General features: G+C 43.3%; 1 protein-coding gene and 2 pseudogenes across 1 annotated transcript; 2 read left to right on the top strand and 1 right to left on the bottom strand.

Moving 5' to 3' along the window:
• The first annotated feature begins 7,151 nt into the window (after positions 1–7,151).
• Positions 7,152–8,928, top strand: LOC127673489 (nascent polypeptide-associated complex subunit alpha-like; annotated as a pseudogene).
• Positions 8,929–8,985: 57 nt separating this feature from the next.
• LOC127673488 (spastin-like) lies at positions 8,986–10,328 on the bottom strand (annotated as a pseudogene).
• Positions 10,329–10,348: 20 nt separating this feature from the next.
• LOC127673842 (histocompatibility antigen 60b-like) lies at positions 10,349–18,355 on the top strand. The gene is made up of 5 exons (XM_052169607.1): positions 10,349–10,639; positions 13,306–13,509; positions 13,777–14,034; positions 14,704–14,900; positions 16,357–18,355. Exons 1-4 carry the CDS (start codon positions 10,564–10,566, stop codon positions 14,886–14,888), a joined length of 723 nt encoding a protein of 240 aa, XP_052025567.1. The 5' UTR covers positions 10,349–10,563; the 3' UTR covers positions 14,889–14,900; positions 16,357–18,355.
• The last annotated feature ends 3,658 nt before the right edge of the window (positions 18,356–22,013 follow it).

Genomic DNA, 22,013 nt, shown 5'->3' with positions numbered 1-22,013 from the left:
GTTAAAAGATCTACTAATTCCTATTCTTAATGGGTATGAGTAATTTTCCTGTAGGTATGTGACATGTGTACCTGGTGCTTGCAGAAGCCAGAGGAGGGAATCGGATCCTGTGGAACTGGAGTTGCAGATGGTTCCAGTATTAGGTGCTGAACCCAGGACCTTCCCAAGAACAGCAAGTGCTCTTTACTACTGAGCCATCTCTCCAACCTTGTAACACATCTCTTAATAAGAGAATATGTCCTAATATTATTAAACCCATGGCAAGTCCTACAGCAAATTTAACAATAAAGTTGAATGTTTCAGAATCAAAAACGTTTCCTGGGCTCTGTGGTGTTTGTATGGTTGGCTTCCTATCTGCTGCACTCTGGCCAGGCTGTGTGCTGCATCATGAGGATGCCCTGACCTGGGCAGCTCTTTGTAGTGGGCTTTCTGTAGTCCCCTCAGTCAGAAGATTTGATAGCTGCCTCTTGACTGTTTTGTGAGCACTGTGGCTTTGCCATCCAGCCTCCTACTATTCTCATGATGGATGCACTGACCAGCCTTGGCTCCCAGGAATTGTGGCCTGTTGTGAGCTGCTGGGTGCAGGCATTTTCATGTTCGCTCCTTCTAGAGGCTCCTTCCAAGCTCTAGGGTCTCAACGCTTCTCTGAAGATGTGCCAATAGGAGACTCTTAGCTGGTCTCCTCCAGTGAAGGCTCCAAATCCTGACCCATCCTAGAGGAACCGCTGCACTCACAGCAGTTGGCAAGAATTCCCCCCACTCCTCACACAGAGTCCCAGATTTCTGTTGGGAGCCCGCTGGACTTGAGACCCATCACCCACTAAAACTCTAGCCCTCCTGAAAACCACTTCCTTTCTGTCCCTTCTGCTCCTTCTGCCCAGTACTTTCTGCTGGGGCAGACTCCTAGAAGGTCTGCTCCTGCGAAGACACCATATCCTGACCCATCCTACAGGACCTGCTGCATTGAAAGCAGTTTAGGATCCAATGCACTCAGAGCAGTTTAGGATCAGCTGCACTCAGAGCAACTGGACAACAGCTTGACTGCTGCACTGTAGACCCAACAGTCTGAAGGCCTCCCAGGAGATCTACTACAGTTAGGGCAACAGATCCGCAGCCTTTCTGCCCAGATGAAGAGCCTCAGTTGGCAGGCCCCACAGGTGGCCTCTACAGCCAATATTTCAGGCCTACAAGGAGATCTGAAGCAACCCAGGTTCAAAAGAGGCAGATAACCAGAAAGTCACACAGTCCAACAAATACCAGGGATATCCAGATGGTGAAAGGCAAGTGCAGGACCATAAGCAACAGAATCTAAAATCCTTGGTCATCATTAGAACCCAGTTCTCCCACCACTGCAAGCCCTGAATACAACATACCTGAAAATCAGGAATCTGTCCTAAAATCATATCTCATGAAGACAATAGAGTCCTTTATGGGGGATATCAATGATTTACTGAAAGAAATACAGGTAAACACCGGTAAACAGGTGAAGGAATTGAATAAAGTGATCCAAGACCTAAAAGTGGAAGTAGAAACATTAAAGAAGACACAAATGGAGGCAAACCTGGAAATGGAAAACCTAGGAAAGAGGTCAGTAATTACAGATGTAAGTATCACCAACAGAATACAAGAGATAAAAGAGAGAATCTCAGTGTAGAAGACACTATAGAAGAGATTGACACAACTGTCAAAGAACATTAAAACATAACAACTCCTAACCCAAAGCATCCAGGAAATTCAGGACACAATGAAAAGACCACGCCCAAGAATAATCAGGATAGAGGAGAAGGAAGATTCCCAGGTCAAAGGACATGAAGATGCCTTCAACAAAATCATAGAAGAAAACTTCCCCAACCTAAAGAAAGAGATCGCCACAAAGGTATAAGAAGTCTCTAGAACACTAAATAAATTAGACAAGAAAAGAAAATCCTCTTGTTAAATAATAATCAAATACTAAATGCACAGGACAAGGAAAGAATATTAAAAGCTCCCAGGGAATAGGTTCAAGTAACAAACAAGCTAGACCTATCAAAGTCATACCACACTGCTCAACAGAGTATGAAAGCCAGAAGAAGACAGGTCGCAGCAGTTCACGTGGTGGAGGCTAGGCAGTGCGGCTCAGTAACAGATCAGGTGGCTGGATGCACAGCTCGCCCACCCCAAGCGGAGCCTCCATGATGCCCAAGAGTAAGGTGAGCACTATGGAGTGGAGAAGGAGGAGCCCAAGTGCAGCTCTGCAAGGCTGTCCCACAAGCCTGCCCTGCTCAGGGGGATGAGGAGCCTACAAAGGCAGCTGGAAAGGAGAAAGCATCAGACAAGAAAGTGCAGACAAAAGGGAAGAGGGGAGCAAAGGGCAAACAGGCTGAAGACCTGATACCAAGTTTCCTCAAACTGTTCTATAAAACAGAAAAAGAAGGAACACTACCCAACTCATTCTATGAAGCCACAATTAATAGGTCCTGATACCTAAAAGAGACAGGACCCACCAGAAAAAGAGAACGTCAGACCAATATTGCTTATGAATATCGATGCAAAAATAATCAATAAAATTCTTTTTTAAAAGATTTAGTTATTATATATAAGTGCACTGTAGGTGTCTTCAGACACCCCTGAAGATGGCATCAGATCCCACTACAGATGGTTGTGAGCCATCATGTGGTTGCTGGGATTTGAACTCAGGAGCTCTGGAAAAGCAGTCAGTGCTCTTAACTGCTGAGCCATCTCTCTAGCCCAATCAATAAAATTCTTGCCAACTGAATCTAAGAACACATCAAAACCATCCATCATTCACCACGCTCAAGTTGACTTCATCCCAGGAATGCAAGGTTTCTTTCATATATGAATATTCATTAACATAATCCATTATACAAACAAACTAAAAGAAAAAAGTCACGTGGTCATCTCCTTAGATGCAGAAAAAGCAGTTGGCAAAATACAATACCCCTTTGTGTTAAAAGTATTGGAGAGATCAGGAGTTCAAGGCCCATACCTAAACATAATAAAAGCAATTTACTGCAAACCAACAGCCAATATCAAATTAAATGGAGACATATTTGAAACAATCCCACTGAAATTGGAGACAAGACAAGGATAAGCACTCTCTCCATATCTATTCAATATAGTACTTCAAGTGTTAGTTAGAACAATAAGACAACAAAAAGAGATCAAGTGGATACAAATTGACAAAGAAAAAGTAATGGTATCACTGTTTGCAGGTGATTTGATAGTATACATAAGTGAGCCCAAAAATTCTACCAGAGAACTTCTCCAGCTGATAAACAACTTCAGCAAAGTGGCTGGACATAAAATTAACTCAAATAATCAGCAGCCTTCCTTTAGACAAATGATAAACAGGCTGAGAAAGAAGTTAGGGAAACAGCCCCTTCACAGTTGTCACAAATAATATAAAATATGTTGGGTTAACTCTAACCAAACAAGCGAAAGACCCATAGGACAATAACTTCAAGTTCCTCAAGAAAGAAATCGAAGATCTCAGAAAATGCGGGGATTTCCCATGTTCATGGATTGGCAGAATTAACATAGTAAAAGTGGCCATCCTACCAAAGGTAATCTATAGATTCAATGCAATCCCCATAGAAACCCCACTACAATTCCTCATAGAGATGGAAAGAACAATTCTCAAATTCATCTGGAAAGACAAAACACCCAGAATAGTGAAAACAATTCTTAACAATAAAAGAACTTCAGGGGGAATCACCATCTGTGACTTCAAGCTTTACTACAGAACAATAGTGATGAAAACTGCATGGTACTGGTCCAGAGACAGACACATTGATCGTTAGAATAGAACTGAACACTCAGAAAAACAACACAATTGTGCATACATGATCTTTGATAAAGAGTCCAAAATTAAAAAATGGAAAACAGAAAGCATCTTTAACAAATGATGTTGGTCTAACTGGTTGTCTGTATGTTCCTCCTCATTACCAAGTGTGTGTCTCAACCAGAGGCCCAAGAGAGTAGCTACACAGCACAACCCACAGGCAGATGTGAAGCACTCTGAACGTTTGTAAGTGACAGATCCTGTGAGGGAAGAGATGACAATAGTGACAACAGGCTTTCTTCTCATAACCCACCAGGGGAAAGGTGAGTCATCCTTTCAGTTTCTGTGCACTTCTGTCTGTCAGTCAGAGGTAATTGGTTTTTCTTTTCTTTTCTTTTCTTTTCTTTTCTTTTCTTTTCTTTTCTTTTCTTTTCTTTTCTTTTCTTCACAGAACAGAAAAATACACAGTTCTGATGGTGGGGCACCCTCTCTGGAAAGAGCATTAAGCTCTGAGATGTCCTTTTCCGTGCACAGAAAATATTTTCTATTATCTTTTCGGGTTTTGCTGATTTTATTTTAGACATGTTTTATATTGGCACCCTGGTGTTCCTAGAACCGGTGTAGACCACACTGGCCTTAAATGCAGATATTTGCCTGCCTCTGCTCCCCTATTGATGGGAGTAAAGGCTGGCAGCACCACTGCCTGAGAAAATACTCTTTAAGCATTTATCTATTTCATGAATCAAGTCTTGGCCTAAAAACTGAACCAGTCATGTGAATAGCTACATCAATGTAAAGACCTTGCTAGAGACACACTTCCGTTCCTCTTCACAACTGTGCCCAGGAGCAGATCATGTGCTCAAGCCCTACCCCTGCCCCCACCCACCCCCAGAGACATCTTGGTCCCCAGAAGTTCTGACACCATCAGACTAGCAGGTGTGTACCCCTCCCCCATCCCATACCTGTCCTAACCACTCCCCACTCCTGGCACAGAGGATGCAGGACCTCCTGCTTTGCTGGATGCACATCATCCTTCTGGTCTGTATGTGCCTGGAAACAGACCCTGTGTTCCAGCACCCTCACCACACCCACACCTGAGTCAGGTTGACTCCCAGGAGGTCTGCCACAGTCAGGTTCAACATCAGGTGCTCCAGAGCCTCCCAGACCCGAGACAGCCTGACCCAAGGAACCCCATCCTAACCAGGCTCATAGGAGGGACAGGCTCCAGTCAGAGACAGCCAGGCCAGTTAACACCAATGATAACCACAGGATGAGGGGCAAGCTCAAGAAGATAAGCAATAGAAACCAGTGCCACTTGGCAACATCAGGCCTCAGTTCTCTGACCACAGCAAATCCTGGATACCCTAACACACCTGAAAGCAGGACTCTGATTTAAAGTCACATCTCATTATGATGATAGAGGACTTTAAGAAGGACATAAGTAACTCCCTTAAAGAGATACAGGAGAGCACAGGTAAACAGGTAGAAGCCCTTAAAGAGGAAACACAAAATCCCTTAAGGAAATAATGGAAAACACAATCAAATAGGTGAAGGAATTGAACAAAACCATCTAGGATCTAAAAGGGAAAATAAAAACAATAAAGAAATCACAGAAGAAGATAACCCATTCTCACCATGGGCAGATCATGGAAACAGAAACTAAACAGAGACATAGTGAAAAGAAGTTATGAGTCAAATAGATTTAACAGATATATACTGAACATTTCACCCCCAAACCAAAGAATATACTTTTTTCTCACACCTCATGCTTCCTTCTCCAAAAGTGACCATATACACACAAAACAAGTTTCAAACAGACAGATGAATATTGAATTAATCCCATGCATTCTATTAGATCACCATGGACTAAAGCCCACATACTCATGAAAGCTGATCAACTCCCTGCTCAATAACTTGGTCATGGAAGAGATGAAGAAAGAAGTTAGAATACAACCAAAATTAAAGTATAACATACCCAAACTTATGGAAATCTCATAGCTCTGGGTGCCTTCATAGAATAATTGGAGAGATCCTACACTAGCAGCTTAACAGCACATCTGAAAGCTCTTGAACAAAAAGAAGCAAATACACCCAAGAGGGATAGACTGCAGGAGATAATCAAACTCAGGGCTGAAATCAACCAAGTAGCAACAAAGAGAACAAAGAGATGAACGACAAATTAACACAACCAGGAGCTGGTTCTTTGAGAAAAATCAGAAGTACATAAGTCCTCAGCCAAACTAAGTACAGGGCACAGAGACAGTATTCACATTAACAAACGCAGAAATGAAAAGGGAGATTTAACAACAGAACCTGAGGAAATTGAAAATATCATCAGATCCTACTAGAAAAGCTTATACTCAACAAAACAGGAAAATCTACATCTAATGGATGATTTTCTAGACAGATATCACGTACCAAAGTTGAAACCTAAGGAAATAGAAGCATTCATTAGAATTCTCCTAACCAAAAAAGTCCAGAGCCAGATGGCTTTAGTGCAGAATTCTATCAGACTTTTAAAGAAGACCTAATACCAACACTTCTCAAACTATTCCACAAAATACAACCAAAAGTAACACTATCTAATTCATTCTTTGAAGTCACAGTTTCATTGATATCTAAAACACAAAAAGACCCAACAAAGGAAGAGAACTTCACACCAATTTCATTTATAAATATTGATGAAAAAATACTCAATAAGATTTTTGCAAATTGAGTCGAAGAACATATCAAAATGATAATTTATCACAATGAATCAGGCCCCATTCCAGGAATGCAGGGATGATTCAATGTATGAAAAATTATCTACATAATACACTATATAAACCAACTCAAAGAAAGAAAACAACATGATCATCTCATTAGAAGCTGAAAAAAATCTTTGACAAAATACAACACTCCTTTTGTTTAAAGTCTTGGGAAGAATAGGAACTCAAGGCACATTCCTAAACATGATAAGTTTACACAGTAAACTTGTGGCCAACACTAAACTAAATGGAGAGAAACTTGAAGCAATTCTACTAAGATCAGGGGCTAGACAGAGCTGCCCACTCGCTCCCTAAGTATTCAATAAAGTACTTGAATTTCTATCCAGAGCAATTAGAGAACAAAAGGAGGTCAAAGGCATAAAAATTGGAAAGGAAGAAGTCAAATTATGACTATTTGCAGATGATATGATAGTATGCTTAAGCAATTCCAAAAACATTTCACCGAGCTTACAGGGACTCCGTCATATGAACATGGAGAACTACCAATCCTTATTATTTAAACATTACCTTCAACAGTAAACAGAGCTCAACACAGAATCTAATGTTAATTTGGAAAACCCAAGCAACTTCTATCTGAACAAGAACAAACCTGCTGGTGAGGTATGAACCTGCACCCCCAGCACACAGGAGACACAGGCCTGAAGGTCAGTTTAAGGGAGTTATAGTCTGCCCATTGAGTTCCAGGCCTGCTTAGAAACCCACATGAAAAGACAGTAACAGAATGGCCTACAATATACCTGGGTCACACAGCATCACAGAAAACTCTCTGTGACAGTAGCTGAACCACCAACCTGATGAATAAAGGTGCTTCTCTACAGTGATGGACTGTCACGCAGTCATACCTTTGACTCTGAATTTTAGGTTAACTTCATTTTGTATCTTTTAGACATTTAAAAAATGTGTTAACCACCTAATACCTGTCCTGAAAGAGTCATAAATTAGCCATGGTTTTAAAGGTTCTTCTATGTAAACACTGAGCTGAAGCCCATCCTAATACATACATAGTGAGGATGCTATCGTCCTCTCTTATATGAAAGCGGTGCAGCTAAATTCTTACCCAAAGGTAAGGGTACCCACATTTGTTAAAGAAAAATTACTTAGGTTCAAAGCACACAATGAACTTCAAATTAGAAATGTCTTACCTCCTAATATGTCCCTTCCCTCACCCTGGTGACTCAACTTGTAAGTTAAAACTCACTCTCTAAAATATTAGAATAACTTCAACAAAAATGAATTCCAGATGGGGTAAGTTAAGTCTACCGTGTATTTCTGGCATATTAGAAAAATATACTGCAGGGCTCACGAGGACTGATGCAGATGTTACACAGACAGAGAGACTCAGACTTTGCAACCTCAGTTGTGCCAGATTTTTTTCTTGCTGTTGCTATTAAGTTGCTTTCTAAATTATTTTATTGCAAGGCAATAAAATGTGCATTTTATTACATTCAAAATGTAACAAAAACAAAATGTGAAAAGAACACATTAAGTGTTTAATGTTTGTATATCTAGGTGGACAAAAGGCTCAGTACAGCTCTCTTACTGCAAATGGGAAGATTTCGGTTTGGCACTCTGGAGTTGGTAAGAAAGTAGGAAAGAACTCACAACCCTTGGTGCTGCAACCATAGGGTGCTAAGGGACAAGAAACAGAAAATAGACTGCTGCAAGGCAAAGGCTCGGAGACAGACAACAGAGGGCTCTGTGCGTCTTCTGCAGCCCACTGTCTCTGCAATACTTTCATCTGGACACAATGTACACATTAATATATACGTGATGATTATTATCAGTGATGAACCAGAATCTGCTTTTGCTGTGCTCTAATCTAACAGTGCCCACCATGTTCTCTGCACAAAAAGCCCGGTGAAGCCACTGTAACTGTCCCTGCTACAGACAGAGCAGGAGTGGCCACAGCCTCAGGCTGAGACAGGGTCAGGACAGAGTCTGACAGTGAAGAGTCAGTGCCAGAGCTTGAGGAACAGGATTCCACCCAGACAGCCACAGGACCAGCCCAGCTGGCAGCTGTAGCTGAAATCCACGAAGAACCTGCTGGTAAAGCCAAGCAGAGGAGGAGAAGAGGAGGAAGGCTGTGTCCACCTAGGTCAAGAGCCCAGCTTCAGATATCTACACAGTGTGTCAGGAAGCCAAGACTGAAGATTTGTCTCAGCAAGCACAGTTAGCCCTGCTGAGAATTTCAAAGTTCGAGGGGAAGCTGTTTCAAACATTCACGAAAACACTCAGACTCCAAGTGTCCAAGAGGAGAGTGAAGAAGGAAAGGGTGATGAAACTGGTGTGGAAGTCATCGACATAGAATTGTCAAGGACATCCTCCCCCAGTTTTGCGCCCTTTTTGGTTTTTGAAAAGTGGAACTACAGCTTGGTTTAAAATGTGTACTGTTTTTATCACTAATAAAGTTGTGACTTCTTGTTGGATAGAAAAAAATTCCGTTTTTAGTTGTCTACTAGTGTCCTGCTCCCCTTCTCTTCTTTCACACAAGAATATCAACTTCATCTCTAAAAATTATAGATGGTTGAAGTTCTCCAGCCACAGCAAAAAGAGCTCTCACCCATTTCTCTCCTTCTCCCACATATTTTGAAGTTAAACTTGCAGCACTTATATTGAAAAAGGTCGCATTAGATTCTGCAGCTACTGCTTTAGGCAGCACTGTTTTCCACTTCCTGGAGGGCAGAAGAGTACCAAGCCTTAACATGGGTTTCTGAGCCCTGTGAACAACTCAGCCTGCAGAGAAGGAAGGACAGAGGAGGAAGAATCACAATCTCTTGCAGCACTTGTTTTGCCAGTTCCTGAGGACCAGCTAGAGCATCAAATTTTACAGCTGTTCGATTGTCAACGAATTCATTCATTAGGAGGTTAGCAAGATTGCTGATCACATTCATAAAATTTTTCAAGTCTTTCTTTTCCTGAAATGCACTTCAGGGTGTAGAAGGTGTGTTGGATCTGTTTGGTTTTGGAGTACTCTTATGTGTGGGAGCTGCAGGTCCAGGTCCTGGTCCTGCTCCAGAAACCATGGATAAAGACTGCAACCAGGCGCCCTGTGGGCACCAGAAAACCCTGTGGATCCACTTTTCAGGCAGGTTTTTGATCAAGACAATGCATTACTAGCATGTGTTAAAGGGTCTTTCCTCTTCAGAGCTGCTCCACTATCTGACTGGACTTGTCCATTGCAGCAAGTCAGGTTAGTACTCTCATTATAGATGTCGTTTTGGACTTCGAAAATGGCAAAACTGGTTGCAGCTTCTTTAGAAGTTGTAAACGGTCCTTGGATATAACTAAATTAGCTATCATTTTGACTTAAAGGCGTCTAGCTCTTTTACACTGTTCGCCTTGGCAGTAACTATATCCGCATTTCCTTTTCCTAGTTCTTCGGTTCCTTTCTTATACCACTCCACAGCTTGTTCCTTCTGTCTTTTCTTTCCTCTTTGATGAGTAGTGCCATAGAGATGTTCTGGAAGCACTGCTTGTGGAAGACGGGGAAACTCTTGGTGCTGGGAGTGAGGGCGAGGCTGATGCAGGCCAGGTCTAGCAGCTCCTCTCAGTGGCCAAGAGTGTGCTGGAGAAGCTCCGTGAGAGCCACAGGAAGAGGGCGGCAGATGGCTGGCCTGCAGCACAGCAGCACAGCAGCACAGCAGCACAGCAGGGCAAAGCCGGTGAACAGCAGGTGAGTTCCGCTTGCTAGGCAGGACCTCGGAGGGGGCGTGGTCTTGTGGGCCGGGAGCTTGCTCCGCCTGAACTTTACTTCTTCCTTTGAAGGCCGGAAAACTCATTCACAGCTCCTACAGTCTCTGGCTGGGCAATCCTCTCACGCTCCCGCTCACGGCCCACAGAAGGCGATCAAGGGGAGCCCGGGGCCACGGAGTTGCTCGCGCTCCCGCGGAGCCCTGGAGCCTGGCACCTGCACAGGCTGCTTGCCGCCCGATTCTTTCTCCTCCCTGGGGTGGTACTGAGGAATTCTCATTTTCTCCACAGCTCTGGCCACACTGCTGGGTCTCAGGAAGGATCATGGCAAAGACAGCAACCACCACGTGTTATCTTATCCTTCTTCTGCTGAATTCTTTGGGGACCGAGCTGTCAACTGGTGAGTTCCTAGGGTTTACATGGAGGGGGTTGGGGCACTGAACAAGGACTGGCTAAGTCAGGGAATTCTTGCAGTCCTGGGCTACCAGGAAACTTTTGGGCTTCTCCTCCCCTTAACCCTGGTTCTGCCTGGCTCTACCCCACCCAGGCTGCAGTGGATAGAAGAAGTTATGCAAAAAGTTATGGCGGTAGGGCGGGGGAGGGGCTACAGGGATGAAGATCACAGCAGGCAGAAGGGAGTTCTTGGTGATGCCCTCAGCACCACTGGGGTCCTGAGGAAGTTTAAATCCCAGTCTCCAGGACTGCATATGCTGGGCACAGTGCCAGTGCTCTCCTCCAGGAGAAAGGTCTGCACCTGACACAGGCTGTGCTCTTTCCCACTTTCCTGTTCACCATTTGTGGAACTTCTGCAGATCCAGGGACAGCACAGCCACACCACCCACCTTCCCATTCCCTGCCCCCTTTTTCTTTTCCTTCTTTTTGTGGGTTCTTTTAAGGCAAGGCTTCAGTCCATTGCCCACCCTATAGCATCTGAACCAATCCCTGCTCTCCTTTGCTACCAAGGGCTGGGATTACAGGTGTGGGACACCAGGTTCAGCTTCAGTGCATTCTCCCCAGAGAATTCTGGCAGTTTGCTGACCACCGAAAGCCCCGCGTGTCCAAAGCATGATGAGAAAGCTGAGGTTATAAAGGACCTGCTCACAGCCCTGAGAACTGACTTGACCCCAGGTCCTCCTCCTGTGAAAGAGCTGGGCTTGGTGCTGTGTGCTTGGTGCTTTCATGGTCAGGACTAGGCAGTGTGATGCAGCAGCAGCCCTGGCCTCTGGCAAGAATGTCTAGCCTACTTGATGAGTCCCAAGCATCTTAGAGAGCCTGTCTAAGCAGCACTACTGCGCACTTTCCTGAGACTCTGTAACAATGTTTCCCTTACTAAACGCTGGAGGTCTGAGTGTAAATGCTTCCTTCTGAGACATTTGATGTCATCATGATCATTGTTTTCTGTCATAGCAAGTTTATTATTTTACATGAATAGTTTGATTTTTTTTTAAAGCCCATCATTATATCAATCAGGAAACAGAGAAGTGGTGTAAGAGTTCCAGTACTATCTAGGAGCACGGAGAATTGATTGCCTGAATAGCAGAGGTTTATTTACATCTTATTTTTGGATGTTGGGTATTTGTGGAAGTTTAAAGAATCAGACATTTCTATACTTAACATTTTTAAACTTGCAATGTTCTTCAAATGTAATTAATAATAAATTGATAATTTAATACTTAGGGATACATAAAAGATTCTGAACTTTGCTGCTTTTGTGCTCAAGATTTTCTTTTATGAAATCAAAGCTGTTATAAACGGATTGGAAAACTGCAGAAGTATTTAAACACTCACACTAAGAACTTTTATTAGTGTTTGAATGTCCCCCACCGCTTCCTTTCTAAACTCAAAATGTTTCTAAATCCAGTAGGTTATTAAAAATCCTTTGTGCCCCTCATTTTATATAGAGCAATTTTTCTCCAAATGATTCTGATTTTCTTTTCATTATAAGGGCAATCATAGTGTATGAAAAAAATTAAAATCTAATGCGAATGATACTGCTACTTTTAGCAAATTGGGCTTCCTAATTAAAATAAAACATTAATTCCATTTTAATCCTTTCAATATGTACTGTGAAGGTCATTAACTCAAATTTTTATAACTATGAAGTGTTGGGGTTTTGTCTAAGCTCCACCCCACACCTACCTGGCAATAGCCAGGTATGCCCCGCCCCAGAGATCTGACCCACTATAAGAGGGGCTACTTGCTCCTCCTCTCTCTCTTTGCTCTCTGCTCTCCAGCACTCTCTCACCTCTCTACCCCTGGGGCTCTTCCCCCCTCCATGTGGTCATGGTCAGCCTCCACTCTCTCTCTCTATTCTCTCTCTCTCTATTCTCTCTCTCTCTCTCTCTCTCTCTCTCTCTCTCTCTCTCTCTCTCTCACTAACTCCCAATAAACTCTATTCTATACCATGTCTTTGTGTGTGTGGTCCCTCAGGGGCAGAGGTGCCCAGGCAAGGGCCCGCCTGGACACCTTCCCCCATGCCGCCTGGACACCTTCCCCCATGCCGCCTAGCCACACTCCCCTAACCCCTATACTCCCCCTTTTAAGTCCTTTCAGATTAGGTGTGTGGTTTAGTGTGGGAGAACCTGAGATCTGATGCCAACAGTGTTGTGTGAAGGGGCCCAGTGGGAACAGGGATGAGTGCCAAGCTCACAGCTGGCAGCTCTCTTTCCATGCCAGGCTGCAGCATTACTCCAGGGTCTTTCCAAACACCAGGTCCATGTTGAATGCTCCATGATGCCTCCTTTTCCTCTGTGTGTTCAGCTAGATTTTCATCCCTAGGAACATGGATGCTGCCTGACATCTTTTATACTACAGTACTTGATATTAGTCACTATAAGTACTTGTAAGGTAAATCTCCATGGTGACATATGTGCATCTGAGGAGTCCTATCAACCTAAGACAGTTAAAGATGGTGCAGAATTAAGGATCCAGAAGGTGATGGACCTGTTGATTTAGAGGCTTCTCTTCCTAACCCTTTTCCTGTCAGAGGGATTCTGAGAGCTAGAGACCCATGACTCCTCTGGACCCCTGCTCCCACTGGACCTCACCTGCATGCTTCTCTCACAGGTACAGACTCTCTAAGTTGCAACTTCATTGTCAAGTATCGAAGCTCACCTGGACAGTGCTCAGTGAACGGAAAGCCTCTCCTTCATTTTGAGGATGGAAAAGAGGAGGGAAATGCCCCCGAGGTGTGTGCTGATTTGCCCCAAAGCCTGAAGGACATTTTTGATGAGATGACAAACCTGGAGTCAGGGCTATTTAAGTCCAAGGGTAAGTGTGAGACGGTGTGTAAAGACAGAGAGTAAAAGTAAGAAAGAGGGAGTACAGAGCACATGACAGAATGGGGTTGTGGATGTATCTGCATAAAAGAGTTGAAGAGTGACCCAGCCTTGAAGTTCATGGTACCCAATGTGTAAAAAACCGTGAGTCAGGGAGGAAAGCACATAGATCTGTAAGTGTGCAGAGAAAGACGGGACCATTGAGGAGGTGATGGCTCTATAAAGGGTGGAAGATGATGTTGCTGTGCGTCATTTGCAGGTAATCACACTTTGCATGTCAAAATAAAATCTCAATATAATCAAGGAGATTTCATTGATGGGCTCTGGGCCTTCAGCACTGATGGACAGCACTCCTTCTACTTTTATCCTACAAACATGACCTGGACTGTGAGTCATGCTGATGCCATCAGGACCATGAGGCATTGGGAGAATGACAGGGAACTAGTCCAGAGTCTCAGGACACTCTCCGGGGCAGATTTCAGTCACTGCCTTATGACATACTCCAGAGAAATGCCAGGTCAGTCGTTAAGTTACCACAAGGAAACATCCACGGGTGGGGGGGGGGGGGGAAGGTATGGCAGTTCTCTTGAAAAGGCTGATGACTTCCATGTATGGATGTGAACATGTGTGCATAATGGAAAATTTGATAGACTGAATGAGTGATTCATTGGTGGCCTTCCTGTCTGTGGATCCAGTGATGACCACGAGGATTTCTCTTTCTCATCTAACCTCCCAGTCTTTCTCATTCCCTATTAACCACTAGCGCAGACTGCATGGCCTGCTAATGACCCCCAAGTCTGTGTGCATCACTGTACACTTCCAGCCTTCTCATCCTCAGGTAGAGCTGTCCTCCCACCAACTCCAACCTCACTTTGAAGGCTTCATTACCTTTCCGTGGCACAATTAGACACCTCCAATGATGCCAACTTCCATACAGTTCTAACCACAGTAAATACGGCATATTTTTTAATAGTTCAGTAGACGTGTGCTTTCTTTGGGAGTAAAATAAACTCTGTAAGAACATCTTACACACACATCCTAGTCATCTATCTAGGGTTTGGGAACAAAGTTATCCACAGGAATTCCTTGGGCTGCTCAGAGAGAAAGAGTTGATGATGGAGGTCTTTTTTTTGTTTTTGTTTTTGTTTTTAGCTATATCCATATTTTTTCTGATATTTTTTTAAAGGATCAACAATAAAGGTGCTGAATACCACCCAGCCTACATATACCACCCAGAAACAACCTTCAACAAATAACAACCAACACACATCTGACTCCCAGGGTCTGAGTATCACCCGCATAGTGATTCTATGTATAGCAGTACCATCCCCATTCATCACACTCACTTTTGCATTCAGTATCAAGAGCTGAAGACAAAGAAAGGTAAGGAGCAGGCTGAGCTCTCAGTCTTTTCTTGGTCATATTCGTTGGGCAAGGCGACTGGTCCCAAAAGTCTCCAAGCCTGTCCATCACAGTGGCTATCGTCTATTTGTCCACTGAAAGGTACCCTTTCTTAGTATTGAGTCCCCACTCTACAGGGATATGAGTATTGTTGGGCACAGGAGGCAGGCAGAGTCTGCACACCTCTGTAGTCAGAGGAAGGATGGAACAGGAAAGCATTCATGAGAGGACAGAGAATCCAAGGACCAAGGATCCAAATACCATACAAAAAAAAAAAAAAGCCTGAAATGAGGTGTTCCCTCCTCATAACCAACAAAACCTTCCCCCAGGCCGTGATTAAAGTCTTGTTTGCATTTTGCCGATGGCATGATCCAGTGTAAAACTTCTTATACCTAAGGTCAAATCTGTTCATGAGTAGCTACTGGCTTAGGACAGCCCTCAGGACAAAATGATCAGAATGAGCAGATTATTCAAGGAGTTGGCATTGTGGGATAGTCCTCCAATCCCAGCACTCAGGAGGCTGATGCAGAAGGATTATCAAATTCAAGGTCAGCCTGGGCTACATAGTCTCATGTTGTCCAAAGATCAAAGAAAACAACAAAATTCATTCATTTAACTTGGTCACTCTGCGTAGTCACTATTCAGAGCATGTGGAACTATGACATCTGTATCTGAAGTTGGAGTCACCTGTGTCTATGCAGGTAAAGTGACCTGGGAGCCCACTGTTGTCATTGATAGCTTATGCCCTACAGAGTCTAGAGTCAAAATACAGATCTGTGATAAAGATTGCCAAAGTTTACTATATTCTAAAGTTTTCCCTATGAGCACAGGTTGATACATCTAATGTCAGGTGATATATCCGATATTTAAGTCAATATAATTATTTTTAAGAATTATTATTGCATAGACGGTTTTAAATCAACCTATTTACTTTACTTTTGCAGACCTACAATTCCAGTATGTGGAAAGCTGTAGCAGGAGGATTACCAGAGGAATCCAAGCCTGTTGTCGATTACATTCAAATCTTAGGGACAGGTTGGAGGATAAAAAGAAAAGTTGTCTTTTAAAACAAAACAAAACAAAACAAAACAAAGAAAACAAGAGCTAAAAGGCCAGCAAAGACAGAAACACAGTTATATTTTGCTGGCCTTTTGTCTTTGCTGATATTTTCATGTTTCCTGGTTTTTTGGTTTCATTTTTAATTCACAGCTTTTGTTGTGTTAGACTTATAGCTCTAGAGTCGTCTGAAGCCACATCTTACCTGAGCTTGTCATGGTAAAAAAAAAAAAACTCTAGAAAGAAAAACGAAAGAGGAAAGGATTGGGCAGCTGAGGTCCATGGTCTGTGATGTGGGGGAGTGTCTGAGAACGGACGTAGCGTGGGGTGTGCAGCTGGGTGCTGAGGAGCACACTGTAATCCAAACCTCTTTGTATCACAGGTGCTCCCTGCTGCTCCTCTTCCTCTGTAGTCTGATCTGCAGTCCTCATCAAAAGCTGTGTTGGGTGATTCTTGGACACATGTGCATCTTCAGGGAAGGAAGGAAACGTATTTCTGGTGGCATCTCTGAAATCTACTCTGTTGACTTCAGACCAGGCTGGTGGGAACCCATGAGACTGATGGGTGTCAGAGCCTCACACCCCAGGGCATCAGAGTGCACTAGGCTGTTTGTGCCATTTTCTTTCTTATCCTTAGGTGGTAGTGTTGTGGAGACTAAGCCGGGCCAAGCTCTGAATTATTCATCACTGTACAAAACAGGGCCTTGTCATGGGTGACTTCACCTCACAAGGAGAAGTTGACTGCCTTCTGAGTGTAAAGCAGAGGCTGGGTGACATGACACTTCACTTTTCCCACAGACACGTGCTGGCCCAGGACCATCTATGATGCAACGTCTGGTAATTAACTTAATCCTAAAGGTAAAAATATGTCACCTATTCATTTATCAAAGTATGTTGAAAGCAGTGAACACATGTGCATCTCAGATCATCTCAGAGAAGCAGGTCTGAGGATTTATCTCATCCCCACTTGGACCACTAAAGAGGTGAAGTCCCCTGCCATGGTTATGGCCCCTACAAACTTGCCATCTGGCTATTTGTGTGGTCAGGAGCCTGCTCGCAGAAAACTGAAAATCTTCAGGCTTCAGCTCCATCCACACTGCTAATGCCTCCTGTTTGAATCACTGGCTGACAGTTCATCTGCTGCTCCATGCTAATGTGGGTCTGCACCTCACCTGCTGGATCCTGGGGTCCTGCACCTCTCCTCTGCAGTTCACTCAGTCCTGAGGCCTGGTGCAGCCCTGCAGCCCTGCAGCTCTCCACTGCCTTCCTTAGCAGCTCTCTAACCACCTGCATGGAACCTGTCTGTGGGACTAGGATCCTCTGTCTCCACCTCCAGTCTGGTCTCCGTGAACTCTAATGGCAACTCATTCACTCTTTAATGCCATTTTGCAATTTAAGTACATAAGATAACTGTGTGGTGTACAATGTGTGATCTGAGAGTTTATCTAGTATTTAAGACTGGAGTAACATGGCAAGGTGTTGGCCAGTTGTCAGAGGTAATCAGGACAATGTGGCAATTACAGCAGTGAATTGGATGGAGCTGGTAAATGAAGACATACTTGTGAGCACCTCTTTTTCTGGCATAGCTCACTCACTCAGGATTTCGCTCACAGTATTATAACCATCCAGCGAATAAACAGGCCATTGGCAAAGAAATTGGAAATACACCATTTTTGTTCAAACAAATACAATGTCTAATGATAGAAAGAAAATTCAGCATCCCTACCAAACCCTCACCTCGGTTTAGGACCGAGTGAGCTGCAGAGGTGAGGTGCAGGACCCCAGGATCTCTGGTCAACAGAATCTAAGCTTGCTGTGCTGACCCAACGCCTGCCGCACCCCACAGTGTAACCTCACACTGTTCAGGGTGAGATCTGACAAAGGTGTTAGGAACAGGGGAGCCTTCCATCAGGCTCTCAGGGAGAGTGGGTTAGGAAAATTAAGTCATAAAGCAGGAAAAGTGAGCAAACCTCAGATCACACATCATTTATATATATGATAACTATATTATTATAGTATACTATGAATTATTGTGTGTGAAAGGAAACTAAGACAATTGGTAGCTTGGTAAGAAACATGAGTAACAGACTAAGAAAAGGTAAATCCTGAGTGTTGCCTCTAGGGACCCACAGCACCACAGATGATGCTAACAGGCTTAGACTTGATGGCTCTGATTTTCTGGGAACTACAAGGGGCCTGGCCTGGGCATAGAAATGTTACATTCAGTGGCCGAAAAGGATATGGACATTTCAGTGAGGAACAAGGTACAAGGAGCCAACTCAGCCATAGTGCTTGCCCCTCACAAGCTTGAGGACCTGAGTTCCCTCCTCAGAACCCATGCACACTGTGGGGGCACAAGCTTGCAATGCAGTGCAGGGCAGAGAGAGAAGTGAATCTCTGGGGCTTCTTCATCAGCCAAAGTAATTGAGCTGGAGAGTTTCAGTATAGATTGACTCAAAACACAGTGTACTTGGTGTCCTGAGGAGTGAAACCCAAAGGTAGTCTCCATAGTATGAGTATATGTATATACACACATGTGTATGCACACACACACAAAAGATACACACTGCGTAGCAAAACACAGCTAGTGACTTCTCCAGAGGTGATGTTCCTGAGAGGAAATGGGGTTTTTAAAATACTGGTTATGAGATATTTCCTGGCCTTGTCTTTTGGGCCATTTTTCTGTTTGTATTTGAATAGATAAGAAGGTAACAAGGCATGTCTTCTTAGACAATAAATTTCAAACAACCATCATTCAACCATTGACCTTTGGTTCTTGGGTTGGTTAGGATTCGCCTTCTAATTGTGTGAGGTATCAGGAGGAAATGATTTAGACTCTAAGCATTAGACTCTGGTTATTAAAGGAGAATATTTTGATTTTATTCACAAGGGAGGGACTCTTTGTGTTTGTATTGCTGCCCTGAGAGATGGTCAGATCATGTCGTGGATAAATGATGCAGATGCTTTCCTCTTGGGAGGGCTCTGTTGCTGAGAATGAATATTGAGAGCCCTGTGTGGGGATGCTGAGCTCATAGGGTCATAAGTCCATAAAACATAGGAAGGGATTGGGCTTCATTTTGGAGAGGGGAAGGGGAGTTGTTGCATGAGGTTGGAGGTCAGACTTAATATCACTGAGAGGTCAAGTGTTCCTTGGTGTCAACAGATCGGTGTTGGTGTGGATGGTAGTGATAGAAAGCCCTATGACAATGCTATCTCCATCTTAGTGGCTTCTAATCTAGAGCATATAAGTAATTCTGCAAGAGTAAGTGAGAGCAGTCAGAGTCACCACAGATTTAAATACAGAAATACGTTGTGAGCAAGAATGATGAATTGTCCCTGAAAGAATGAGTAAATATTTCCCCAACACTCCCAGGAACCCGTAAAAACTTTGCAGGTGAAGAGCTCTTCCCTCAGAAGATCCCACAGTGACTGGCCTTATCATGACTGCAGTTGGAGGGATGAGTAAGACCTGACAGGAGCTGAGACATCTCCCATGGCCTTGCATCTTATGGAAGAAATTTAGGAGAAATTTAAGACCTGGGTGTAATAACTGGAGAATATCCTGCAACTGTGGAGTCAGAGTGTGAGCTGTACTTCTCCTAGTATTCAGTGACAGCCTTGAGCATCTGTCTCAATCATTACTGACACACAAGGGTCTCTGCATCTAGGGAGGGGTGGATATGGAGGAAAAGTCTGCTGTATAGACATCAGAAGGGTTGGTAGATTTAGAATTGGGAATCAGTCAGGGTCACGGATGAAATTAATTAGAATGTGGAGGGAGTTAGGTGCATCAGTTCTCCCTGTTGAACCAGGTCCTGACAAGAATCCTGGTTGCAGCTGGTAGGTTTTAAGTTTATATTATCTGTACCTATATTTTTGGGGTGGGTTTTTAAGACTATGTAGATGGCACCAGCTTCCTTGTGTTGTTGGCAGTTATATCTCCTTAGCAATTACTTTCAGGGGTGTAGGAGGGTTTCAGGGAATCCTTGTCTTTAGTTTTCCTTTACTGATTCTATTCTGGACAAGGTTATTTCTCTGTGAAATGAACCAAAACTGGATCGCTGGGGTCTTCATATCCTCTCTGAAGCTGTCCTGTCCTTTTAGAGCTATGCCACTGTCCTCTCTGCTGAGACAACCAACCTGGAGGTGAAGGGGGAAACCCTGGATTTCAGCCCAGCCCTTGTTCCTCATTGCTTTAGGCCTTTAGTTGTAGTTATTGAAAACTCAGAAATTCAGACACACCAGTCTTGAAGAAGAAATAGTGGTTTTAGTCTGTTGCATAACCTTCACAGTCACACTGCAAGACACCTGTGAATGTGGCCAAATCAAATACAGAAACTTCCAAAAAGTATTTTGAGGCAGTTTTGCAAATATATTTTGCAGTACTGGATTGTATAGTCTGCAAGCATGAGTTAGGAGATCACTTTGTGTCACAACATGAACAGATTAGACACTTGTAATGAATAAATATGGACAAAACAGATTCTAAATCCATCTTCACTGTGACAAGACTCCATTGTTATGAAGTGAATGCTGGAGAAACTCAGAAGTAATTACAAGCAATAATCCTGACAAACCATACATGTAATTAAATAAGTTTTACTTTTTAAACCATACAGTTTCAATTAATAGCCACAAACCGACAGAACCTTTTGCTTCTTTACAGTCCTTTAGTAATCCGTTAGGGTGAAATTACTTTATCCTACAAACCTTTCCTATCAACAAGTTCTATTCTATTCATCAGAAATGCTTCCTGACATTAGGATTTTTTGGGGGGTGGGGGTGGGGTGAGGACTCCTTCCTTTCTTTATTAAGTTGCTGCTGTAATTTAGGTTTCCTAGAGGATTAAAACCCTGAACACAGCAAACCTCCCCATGTTTTGTCCCAATTTACAAATCTGGCTTAGATTCACAATATGATCAAGTGTTCCGTTGTCATCGCTTACTGTGCTTTTTCACACATAGGTTCAAGACCTGGTGGCATAGTGGTTGTATAATGCTGATTTTTCCTTTCCTTCTCACAAATTGAAAACAATCAAGTGTGTTATATTTGCTTGTAGCTTATGAATTAAAAGACTTTTGAATTAAGCTCACCTATTCTCTTGCTTACTTATCAGCCAATTTGCTAAATCATTTGAGGGACATTATCATGTAAAGATACCACATCACACCTATCTATAGGTGGAGAACAGTTATATAAAATCAAAGACACAGGCAACGACCTGGGCCAGGATGCATAAAGACAGAAAAACCCTGCCTGTGTGAACCTGAGTTCCTAGAAAGACATGCACCCACAAAAGCTAATTTACTGAGCAATCCTCAGTAATATGAGATGCTGGAATGACACAGGTCCCCAGACATACTTCCTTAGACTGTCTTTAGTTCCCTTAGGAACTGTTTATTGCCTATGTCCTCTTGTGATCTAACATTTTTGTTACTATTAGATATGTTCTTAAGATGCATGAAGAGACCCTCAAAATTCCACCAACCCCAAAGCTAAAAATTTTATCAGATACCACCTGGCTTCCAGTTGAGACTCGTCAAAATTGACATAATACATCTCCCTGGTGTCTCTACAGATTTATTCGAAAGATAATTGATTCATGACTTTCCTTGTTTCTTCCTTACAAAAAGTTCATAAACAGAGTAGTACCACATAAGAGTGTGGGTAAGCTAAATCTGGGGTCACTGTGTCAGCCTGAACATGGTCATTCACATTTGTCTTCAGAATCCGGTGTCTCTTACCCTTTGAAGGAAGACATTGAAGTTGTTGGCTATTTTGCCATTCAAGTGGCTTTCCCTGGAGTGGATTCCTTTTGTAAGCTTTGTGTACATTGTAAACTTTTAGTACTTTGTATACTTTGTAAGCCTTTAAGGTAAGAAAGTGCTCAGGCCCCTTCTGAGGCGCTCCAGCAGCCAGAACCTCCCTCTGACCTCCCTAATTGTCCAGGGCCCTCTAGCCTCTATAAGGGCCATACACATTATCTCTAGCCCCTCAACAGTACTGTACCCAGATTATGCTCATTTTAGGTCAAAAGTCT

The sequence above is a fragment of the Apodemus sylvaticus genome, chromosome 23, assembly GCF_947179515.1.
Source record: "Apodemus sylvaticus chromosome 23, mApoSyl1.1, whole genome shotgun sequence".
Lineage (NCBI taxonomy): Eukaryota > Metazoa > Chordata > Mammalia > Rodentia > Muridae > Apodemus > Apodemus sylvaticus.
This window is presented reverse-complemented; position numbering and strand designations above follow the sequence as displayed.

Bases quoted from the DNA above. Each gene is read 5' to 3' on its own strand.
- LOC127673842 (XM_052169607.1), top strand. From the start codon at position 10,564: ATGGCAAAGACAGCAACCACCACGTGTTATCTTATCCTTCTTCTGCTG. The intron at 13,510-13,776 runs GTAAGTGTGAGA...CGTCATTTGCAG, and splicing joins AGGGCTATTTAAGTCCAAGG to GTAATCACACTTTGCATGTC. The intron at 14,035-14,703 runs GTCAGTCGTTAA...ATTTTTTTAAAG, and splicing joins ATACTCCAGAGAAATGCCAG to GATCAACAATAAAGGTGCTG.